Raw genomic sequence first — 11,113 nt, forward strand, 5'->3', positions numbered from 1 at the left:
AGCAGTGTGATCTCGGAGCTGGGAGCTAAGTCGGAGCACTGGCAAGAAGACTAGGCAAGGAGCAAGCATGGTCTCTTAAAACTACATGCAACAGTGACACTTGTTCCTTCAAGAGGAGGAAGCAGTGTAGTTCCGTGTGGGCTTGAGACGTGGTGGAACTCATGTTATCCTTAGGCAGCATAACATTCCTGCAGGCAGATGTGCTTTGAGTGAGACACGCTGGGATAATTTAAGTTCTGGAGCCTCCACAGGTGGTCAAAGGCTGATGGTTTGTTTACTCTGATTGCTGGAAATAAACGCAAGGCCTCCAACGAACGCTGCTGATAAACCCAAGGCCTTGTACAGGCCAGGAAGTCACTACCACTGAGTTACTTCTTCAGACCTGGCTGGGTTCTTGAAGGCCACCAGGTGCGTGCCATGGAACTGCCTGTGTGGCTTCCAGCGCTGCCTCCAGAGACACACAGACAGCACCAGGGTGCTAACCAGTAACAGACCACTGGCAGTGCACAGTCCCCAGAAGATGACCACGGAGCTGGGCTTGGTTGTGAAGGTGGCACATGACCTACTCCAGCCCGAGGTCTGCAGCTGGCTCAGGCCGGCCCTGTTGGCTGCCAGTACACACACATGGTAGGTGGTGCCTGGTGACAGCTGGTACAGGGGGTACTGTCGGGCAGTAGCATAGATGTCCGTTACTGATTGGTTCCCAGGCCCTCCTTCTGCCAAGTAATGGATCTGATACCAGAGCACCACTGAGTTGGGGGCACACCAGTGGACGAGCACTGACGTGTCAGTCATCTCCGACACCCCCTGCAGCTTGGGAGGGTCTGGAATGGTATCCTGTCCACTGAGACCAGGGCAGCGGCATCTGAGGCGCCTCTGCAGCTCTGCACATGGGGTCTGCAGATGCCTGCAGGGGTGGTAATCGCAAGAGACGTCCTGGCGAGGTGCTGCCACCTGGTCCTGAGTCGTCGTCTCCTCGCTGTCATCGTCTAAGAGCAAAACTGGAATCTCATCCTGTGGAGGATCTGTGTGGAAAGCCTTGGGGTTAGCTTGGGTCCTCTGGTTGATCTGAGATATGCTCCTGGGATTCGGTGAAGTAGGCAAGGGTTCAAGGTATTTGCTGACCAATGGGGTAGAGGCAGATGAGATACTGGGCTCAAGGATATATGTGTCAGTCTGCTCTGCCCCTGAACTGGCCGTGCCAGGCAGAGGCCTGGAGGGACTGTAAACTACCTCAGAGTTAGTGGTAGACTGGGCGGTTTCCTCTGAAGTATCTCTGTAGGTCCCTGATCCTTGTGTGGGTGGAGCCCTGGTGAGGGAGGGGACTTTGGTGATATTTTGTTGGCGTCCTTCGGGCTGAGCAGACAGGGCCCTGCTCTGTCCAATGGAAGGCTCCTGTGTCCGTGGTGCAGAAACTGAGTGATGGACGTGGGGTGGGTTTGAAGCCAGGAGGGTGGTGTTTTGGTCTGACCTGCACACATTAGTCAGGTGGGAGAGGGGGAGAGGTCCTGAGAAGGGGCCCTTGGATCCTAAAGCAGGCTCACATGTGGTATCCGCTGCCCTGTAAGGGAAACCAATCATTAGGAGATACTTGGATTTCAAGATTTTTTAATCCTCAATGTGGGGCGTCTCCTCTGCCAACACATCTCTACCAGACATCATCTAGTAACACCATTTTATTGGCTCAGGAAACTTTTGAAGGAAGTCCTGTCATCCCTTCTGGGCAGAGAAGGAAATAGGAGGTGCTAACTGCCCAAGATGCTATAGCAAGCAAATGGCAGAGCACAGACGTATCTACAGCGGGAAGTAGAATGACCCCAGAGTTTCTGGCTGTAGCCTGTACTCTCAACATCGTTTTTAACATCATGGTGTGCCCAACTTTTAAGGGATTTGGTGATAGCCACTGGAATCAAAGTAGTGAATGGAACGGCTGGGCTTTTGAGGATGGTTGATTCCAAAATGGAGCAATTAGCTGGTGGGGGGGGGGTCTAGGAGTGCTCACGATTGGTGACATCCCTAGATCCTTAGCACCCGTCTCCCTCGCCTGCTGGGTATGGTTCCCCTGGTATGTCTTAGAGAAAAGCTCTTCTGAGCCAAGAGATACCATTAGAATTTGTTTCCTGCCAGAAGAAAGCTCTGTAAGTACTGGCCTTAGGCTGAATGGCCAAGAGAGCTAGGCCCTCTCTTGGGTGGTCAAAGGGCCTAGTAGTTAAGAGCACAGATGTGGACGAAGATGACTACTTCCTCCCACATCCAACAGCTCCATGAGCTGATATATCAAGTCCTTCACTTGTTTTGATTCCATCCCTTGTCTGTAAAATGGAAAACTGTACAACCGTTCTTGCTTTGCCCACAGGGCTTGTAGACTACATTTCCCAGCCTCCTTTGCAGTTAGTTTAATTAGTAAACTGTTGGCCAATGAATGAGTGGAAATGGTGAGCACCCTCTGGCAGCCCGTTCCTTTTACAAACTTCTAAGTCCATTTTCCCGTGTTCTTTGCCCTTTCTGGCTAGCTGCAATAGAAGCAGGGCCTCCATCCCCCCAGCGTGACTACATGGGGTGAGTGCTCACACGGTCAGATGGACGAGACAGAAGCTGGGGCAGCCCCAGCTCTGGAAGGTTGACTCTCACCTCACAGCCATCTACTTGGTAAAGGTGTTACCTGTGCAAGACAATTTTGCTTGCATCCACGAGAAGCCAAGCCAGCCCACAGCTGCAAATGAGAGGGTTGCCAAAGAGGCTGACCAACAAGACCTGGGAGGAATTCACAGTCCAAGGACCAAAGGAGCTCAAGCTGCAACTGAAATGACACAAACAGGTACACTGGTCAGTTAGGCCATGCTTTTAAGGTTCAATTTGAACAATTAGGTCCCATGAGGGCTGAAGAGGTGGCCCCGTGGTTGAGAGTACTGGCTGCTTTTCTAGAGGACCTGGGCTCAGTTCTCAGCACCTACATGGTGTCTACCAACCATGGAGCTGTAACTCCAGCTCCAGAGGATCTCACATCTTCTGGATTCTGTGGTGCACAGACATAAAAACAAAGAATTAAATCTTTAAAGAATATATATTTACATATTTAATGTATGTGAGTGCTATATTTGCACGCATGCCTGCATGAGAGAAGAGGGCATTAGATCCCATTACAGATGGTTGTGAACCACCATGTGGCTGCTGGGAATTGAACTTAGGACCTCTGAAGGGCAGTCAATGCTCTTAACCACTGAGCCATCTCTCTAGCTCCCAAATAATTAAATCTTAAAAAAGAAAAAAATGTTTCTAAGAGGCATTATGTATGTATTATGGAAGAAACAATTATGTTAGCGATAGAACTTTGAATAGAACCCAAAATGACCTTAGGCCTCCTATATTGCCAACCAAACTCTGTCATCATTATTTCATATGGTATAAAGAAAATACCCCCATGCCAAGTGCTTTCTATCCAGGGTCTGTGATGATGAATGCGTGAGTAAATACAAATATCTATACAAAAAGCAGATAGTAGATACTATTGTTATAGACCAGTGCTGGAGATGGAACCCAAAGCCCCACACATACTAGGGAAATATATTACCACTGAGCTATGCACACCCTCAATCCAAAACTCTTAGTGAAAACACCACTGGATAAGCCATGAGAGCCAGAGAGGAGAGATAGGTCGAGGACAAAGATTCCATTGGACTCCATGGAAGAAAGAGGAGAGCGCCTGAAGTGGGTCTGCCATTGCTGGGTATGGTGGGCTGTTTGTAAAAATGGCCCTGGGTCCTCTTTCCTCTGTAAGCACACACAGTGTGATGGCACCTCTCCACATCAAAAGCTAGCATGGATTTCTAGACCCCTGGAAACGTGGTGACATACTCAGGCCAGCAGGGTATTGGCAAATGTGATGTAGACAGAAATGAGACGCAGTGGAGTTGGGCCATAGTTGACGTCACGGTGCCAGTACTTTTACAACGCCTTGATTAGTGTACGGCTACCTCTTACTCCCTCATCTTCCCTGACTGCCTCCTGTGAGTTAGGCACGGGCGTCTGCTGCACCACACCAGTCAAGGCTTTCCCGTGCACTGTAGGGAGACACAGCTGAACGAGTCCCGCATGTCAGCTCACTCACAGGAAACTGTGAGAAAGCTGAGAGCCAACAGGAAGCCACTCTGCCCACTGGCTCTACAGCGAAGTGCCCTGCAGCCCTGTCGGCGTCAGGGGCCCAGCCTCTTTACTGTTAGCCCTCACAGACGGCACTGACACAACGTGAAGAGCAAAGACGGACACCACAGATGGCAGCAGCGTTCTTGAGTGTATCAAGAACAACTGAAACCATGGCCCTCTCCACTGACTGATATGAGCTGCCATTCGGAACTCTAAAATACACAGCTCAATATCTGTCTGTCTGTCTGTCTATCTATCTTTCTATCTATCTATTTTGAGACAGGGTATTACTATGTAGCCCAGGCTGGCCTGAAGTTGCTATGTAATAGACCAGGCTGACCTTGAACTCACAAAGATATATCTGCATCTGCTGGGATTAAAGGCATATTCCACTGTACCTGGCTTTAAATGTATTTTAAAAGGAACAAGTAAAGAATTGACAGGTAAGAGTCATCTGCAAAAGGCTCATCCAGGAAATAGTTTCTAAGTTGCAGTTAGCCCTTGTTAAGTAGAGGATGTCACCTAAATTTGGAAACCTACACAATGCCCTTTTTTCATTCACATGATTCTTGGTAGTTCCTGTGGTCTGGGCAGTCTTATAGGGGGCGGATGATGTAGGGCTCTAAGACTGTATTGGTTGGTTTTGTGTGTCAATTTGACACAAGCTAGAGAGTTATGAGAGAAGGAGCCTCGGTTGAGGAAATGCCTCCACGAGATCAGCTGTAAAGCATTTTCTCACTGATCAATGGGGGAAGGACCAACCCATGGAGGGCGGTGTCATCCCTGGTCACTTGGGATCTGGGTCGGATCTTCCATGCACCTCTTACTACCTGGGAGATCAGCCTAGACTATCACATGCTGGTCTGTGTACCGAACACTCTCTGTGGAGATTTGCGGGGCTCTGGCCTGGGGGGAGTGACCAAGGAGTTGACCTTCCGAAGGGGAGAGGGGAATTGGATTAAGGCAGCCACTGTGGCTGTAGAGCAGTGAGGTGCTACATGGTGGGTAGGGTGAGCAAGGAGGTGGGGGTCAGAGGTTGGATTGGGGCGAGCTGCCAGGTCTCTTCTGTAGCCACCATTGCTCTGGCATGGCGGAGCACTACATGGAGCTGGCTAGGAGCTGAGTTCAGGAAGTGAGATTCCAGCAGCTCCCAGCAGCAAAAGCTTCAGGAGAAAACTCTCTTCCCAAGAGTGTTACAGCTCTTATATGACAGATGCTCCCAGCCAGTCCTTGGTGAAACAACTCTCAAGCCTTTATTCCTTGTTGACAGGGTCTTATGCATGTTTTGGGATGGGTTGGGATCTAAAACCAGATGCTTTCTATTGGCTTTGTCTGAGATGTTAGGGATGCCTCATCTGCATGTGGAGGGGTTTCAGGGTGCTGGCCTTACATGACTGATTGTCAAAGTCCTCTCCATGGGATGCCATGGTCATGTGACAGGGACCTTGTCAAGTCTGAGGGCCAGGGTTTCTGAACCCACGTAACCTTACCAAGTTTCTTGTCACAGTCTACCACCCCGCAATAGCTCGGCACTTGGGGTCCAGGATTAGGAGCAACAAACCCCTACTTTCTGTCTCAATCACAAGGAGGTGGCCAAGCCTACAGAAATCTGGGCATATTTACAGTTTCTCACACCTAACAATGGCAGATCCACTCCGGGCTTTCTCCTGTTCCTTCCCCGGAGTCTAACAGAAGTTGTGACCTGGGCTCCTCACACCCCCTGAGCTCCTTGACTCTCTTAGATTTTAATTCCCCGCCCTTCACATCCAGTTATAACTCATCACGGGCAACATGGACTGCAAAGAGCTATGGCTCTCACACATCTTTCTTACTCAGCCTGATGTCCCATTACCACCACCTGCTTTATAATGTAGCACAGGGTGTGGACCTCTGCTGGGGGTTCTGATGGCTTGTGCTAGTTGGCAGACATCTGCTTTTTATACTAAACTGTGGTCTTCTTGGGAGTCAGAACCATATTATCATTTCTGTCATGGCCACCACTTTCACCACCACCACCACCACCACCATCATCACCACCAGTTAGTATTATCATTAGTGTGTGTGTGGCAGGGGTCGGGGGTGGGGGAGAGATAGACATGCCAATGTATATGTGGGAATATGTATCCATGCATGTGCCTGTGGAGGTCAGAGGTTGACATCGGGATGTTCTCCTCTTCATCACCTTCCACCTTATTTTTTGAAGCAGGGACTCTGCACTGCACCGGAAGCTCGGCATTTAGCCAAGGCTGGCCGGTCAGCAAATTCCAGGACTCTACCTGTCTCGGCATCCATCTGATGGTGTCGTAGATGTGCACCACCATGCCTGCAGTGCCCAGAGACTGGAACTCAGGTCCTCATGCTTGCCCCTTTCTAAGCCTCTGCTCTAGTCCCACTTTTACCAATTCTATAGACACCCACTAACCAGAAACCGACTCAAGGATTCCCATTTGCTTTTCCCATGTGAAAAGCTCCAGAGAGAACACCACTGTTACATTTCTGTTTTGCTCTGTATCATTTTCCAATGTTTAATTCCTTTTCTTTTGAATCTTTGTATTTTTGTCAGGCTCAAAGGAGTCAGAGCCACAAAGTATTTTCCCTCCTACCATGTGTGCTCAGTAGATGGTTACTGGATGAGGGGCAAGTGGTTACTGTTTAGGAAACAGAGTTCCATCTTTGGCACCCGCATTGGGCAAAAGAGAGCTAAGAAGACCCACTCCTAGGCTTCTCTGGGATTTTTAGCCATGACACCACCCTTAGCCACAATATGGTAAGCCCTTTAGTGCCTCTGAGAGACCCTCTCACAGGACTCTGGGAGTCAGGCCTTCCACCCCTGAAAAGTACTAGGCCCAAGTGGGTCAGGGGACATAACACCTCACGGCAGAGGTAAGGTTCAGCGCCCCCGCTTTCAATCTTTACAAATGGTCAGTGACCCAGAGCAGATTGTTAAATAACTGGATAGTTCAAACAGAGCTGTTCTAGGCTTAAATTCAACAGAAACCATAAGGGCTGAGAGCATCGAGTAAACGGGCTGGCGGAGGTACTCAGATCCCAAAGAGAATTTCTCCACACACTGTTCAAGACAAGGGAAGACTGAGAGATGGGGTTTATTGACCAGTTACCCATCTATAAACTCCAAGTGGGGAGACAAGACTGGACAGTGGCTTGGAAGTTCCTCTAATTCCCATCCATACCAAAACACAAGGGAGAAAAGAGGATGCTTCTATGTCTAATGACAAGTCCCAGATGTAGGCCCCACTCACAGAAGGTAGCCTGGGGTCATCCTTAGTATCCTACTACTCTGAGAAGTCAGGCCAGAGGCTGCTACTAGAATAAAAGGGCCAACTCCAGATCCTACCGCATGGTAAAACTTCCTACCCCCTCTCCTTCCCTCCTAACCTTACTCTTACCCTGGGATGGACTGAAGAGGCATCATCTGGGGAAAGGAGGGGGTTCCAGTGGAGAGGAGGCCTGCAGTCCTTGGCTCCTCATTGCTAGTTATTAGGCTGTGGAGACTGTCTGGGGCCTTCGTAAGTCACCATGAGGAAGACGAGGGAGAACACAAACCCAAGAGGATTTGGAAGAGCAGGGGCAGAAACAGTAAGGTCTAGTGTGTCATATAAAATTCAATATATAGTTTAATGGGCTCAAAATCACTTACTTCTGGAGCTGAAGGACCTGCAGGTTGGGTGTGTCTTGAAAGATCTCCGTGTGGACAGAAGTAAGCGCTGGGGATTCTTGACAATCCAGCAGCCTCAGGTTGGGAGTCATCTTGAAAATGTCTCCCTCCAGTGTCTTCAGCCTGGGCATCTTTCTCAGGTAGAGGGATTTGAGCTTTGGCAGGTTTCTGATCCACTCAGACTCAACTGAAGTCAAAGGGAATTATCCATTACAGCAAGGAACAAAACCCCAGGGGACCAGAACCAGCAATAAAGAAAGGAGTGACCCAGGGGACCAGAACTAGCAATAAAGAAACAAGTGGCTGTGCGAGGTCACTGGTACAGCATCAGGAAAGGCTCGTTCTCAGCTATACCTAATCCTCCCTACAGCCCAAGCTGGTTCGGACCACAGAGAAGCAATGGACACCCCGCGGCCAAACAGGTGTGAGTATGTAACAATGATATTGTCTCCAAGCCTGCTGCTGTTACAGCCTCTGGTTAAACTCCACATACAAAATACCCAGACTTAGCCCCGTTGCCTCCCAAGAGTGGAGAGCTTTCAAGGAATGTAAGAAAGGACAAGAGGGAACACGGTTGGAAGAGGCTCCAGGAACTCAATTTTGCAATCTCCTAATTATGAAGAATATTTCCTTGTTCTCTCTAGCCCCCTGCTACCTTTCCTCACACGGCTGTGGGTGTGGTGAACAGTAGTTATAGACACATGAAGTACCTTTGAAGAACAATACAATCATGCTCTAGACTCAAAGGCACCGCCCTCCTACATTCTGTTGAAAGGACCCAGCATCCATAGAAACAATGGGGGAGGGGGCTATCAATGAATTTCCCATCAGCATGCTTGAGGCTAAGTTTATCTGTCATCGGCCTCAAACGATAACTTCACCCCGCCATTTCATAGCGTTCATCTAGCCAGAACGCAGTGGCTGCCTATGAAATGCTTCGGCTTGGATCTGGGGACTTTGGTAAAAGTCACACCACCATCCTGTGCCTTAGTTTCCTCATATGTAATCCGGAGACTGTCAGCAGTTCTGTGATCGTGGGGCAGTTTGGGCACACGAGGCTAATTTCTGGGACCACCTCTGGAAGAACGCAACCCTAACCTCCAACCTCCCCACAGATACATGTGTAGCCCTTACACCGCATTCACCTCTTTCCAGGTTCGTGCCACTCAGGTCCAAGAGCTCTAGCGCCGCCAGGGGCCCACCGTCCACCCCCGCGAACGCCTCCTGGGCGATGTGGCCCAGCTTGCTGCAGGAGAGGTTGAGAAACTGCAGCTCTGGGAAGCATGCGAAGGTCCGTGGCTGCAGCGCCTGCAGTGGGTTCCCGGCTAGCGACAGCGAGCTCAGGCTGCTCCTCGAAAGCCCGGCGCAGGGCGGCAGCTCGGCCAGCAGGTTGTGGCTGAGGTCGAGCTCAAGCAGCCCGGCCGGTGTGCTGCCGTCCCAGTGCAGAACGGAGATGCGGTTGTGGTGCAGCGTGAGCACGCTCAGCTCGGGTAGGCGGCGGAGCACAGGTTCGCTAAGAGCGTGCAGCAGGTTGTGGCTACCGTCGAGGATGCGCAGCGTGCGCGGCAGGCAGCTAGGCAGGCGCTCCAGGCTGCGGTTCGCTAGGTTCAGGGTGGTGGCTCCCGCGGCGGGGAGCCCCTCGCAGGAAGAGTCGTTGGGGCGGCGGTCGTGGCTGTCCCAGACTCCCAGCTGAGTGAGTCGGAAGAGAGGGATCTGGCCCTGGGAAAGTCCCTCCAGGCTGTGACTCTGCACCATTTGCAGTTGAAGCAGGAGCTGCAGCAGTTGCAGCATCAGCGTCCACCACATCTTAAATCTCTAGGGAAAGACTACCGAGGGTCCACGATTTCAGAGAAAGCCCGGAACAAAAGGCAGGGGAACACAAAGTTCCTGCTCTGTGTGTGTGTGTGAGAGTGTGTGTTTGTGTGTGTGTGTGTGTGTGTGTGTGTGTGTGTGTGTGTGTGTGTGTGGTGTGGCACCCCCACCCTCACCCTCATCCCCACCTCGTGCCTGTGAGCGAGCAGGTGGAGACTAGCTTTTTCCTCATCTCTGGTGCAGGATCCACCACACCTGCTTTTCTTTGCTTTTCTAGCAGGACCCTTCCCTCATCTTTTCCATGCCTGATCTGACTCTTCCAGGACCCCCGCCCTCATGCTCCCGGGTCCCCCTTTTATGAGTTTTTGAGAGAAGGTTGTTTGTTTTCTGTTTTTCTGTAAACCCCCGCTTCCCCAACCCCGGGTTAAGCAACTTCGTGAACACCTCCAGATTAAAAGCCCTAGAAGCACTCGCCTGGCTAACTTTTTCATAAGACAAGGGCCCTGCCACTTCCTAGTTTGCATAAAATAAGTTCTGGGGTCCCTTTCTTAAGAGGACGCTTAGGTTGCCTTAGCCCTAGACACTCACAAGACTTGGGATCCTCAAATCAAGCATTTCCTGGTCCCCCATAGGTTCTAACAGAAGCCAGCCTGGGTGTCAGTCCTCTGTAGGAGGGATTGGCCAGCCCTGTTAGCAGTGCTTCTGCAACAGTGAGGAGAGTAGCTCTGCTGGCTATGGACTGACTTGGGAATGGCAAAGTGGCTTCTAAGCAGGGCATGAAGTCCTGCCTGAGAGTCCATGTTACTTTAGATTCTCGCCCTGCTCCTTGCTGAACACCAATCTCTGAGCCACCATTAAGGCTCGATTAAGCCACCATTAAGGGAAAGACTCCCCTCCCGAGGGAGTTAAAGTGGTGAGAAAGTTGCTGGGAATTGGAGCCAGGCGCTACAGTATCCTGTAGTATGCCTTACTTACCTGGAAACTGTCCCACTGGGATGTAGCACCCCCTTAGGTCCTCAATCTTTTGCAGGAACCAGTGACTTCCCGGGTCAGCTCTGAAGGTCAGAGGGAAGAAGCCTGGGTCCCGGCTGCCCCTCCTCCAGCTCCCTCCAGGAGGAGCTTGAGACACTTCAGCCCTGAAGCCCCTCCTTCTCCACCAAGACTTTTGTTGTTTTTCATCCCTCTCCTTCTCTCCCGCCTCAGGCCTTTCTTTCCTTAGACCTGGCATTCCCGGCCCTCGCCCCACCCCCACTCCTCGCCATCCTCTTCTTTCCTTACTAAACTTTTCCCAAGCTGGAGAAAAGAAGCCAGCAGCGGGGGCTGGTGCCCAGTAAGGGAGCACGGTCACCTCACGGGAATCCTATTCTCTCTTCTAGGTGATTCCAATCATCCTGGGATGGGCGGAGGTGATGAACTGGGAGAGAAAGAGCCTGCCTTTCCTGAGGGAGGGGTGGTTTCCCGGAGGCTTGCAGAGTTTGTGAC

The 11,113-nt window shown here is 50.9% G+C and overlaps 1 protein-coding gene across 1 annotated transcript; it reads right to left on the bottom strand.

Moving 5' to 3' along the window:
- Window positions 1-189: 189 nt before the first annotated feature.
- Lrrn4 (leucine rich repeat neuronal 4) lies at window positions 190-10,695 on the bottom strand. Its single transcript, XM_032902360.1, has 5 exons — window positions 10,607-10,695; window positions 8,965-9,645; window positions 7,802-8,006; window positions 2,663-2,800; window positions 190-1,561 (listed from the first exon to the last, which is right to left on the bottom strand). Exons 2-5 carry the CDS (start codon window positions 9,623-9,625, stop codon window positions 358-360), a joined length of 2,208 nt encoding a protein of 735 aa, XP_032758251.1. The 5' UTR covers window positions 9,626-9,645; window positions 10,607-10,695; the 3' UTR covers window positions 190-357.
- Window positions 10,696-11,113: the final 418 nt, after the last annotated feature.

This window comes from Rattus rattus, chromosome 5 (assembly GCF_011064425.1).
Source record: "Rattus rattus isolate New Zealand chromosome 5, Rrattus_CSIRO_v1, whole genome shotgun sequence".
NCBI lineage: Eukaryota > Metazoa > Chordata > Mammalia > Rodentia > Muridae > Rattus > Rattus rattus.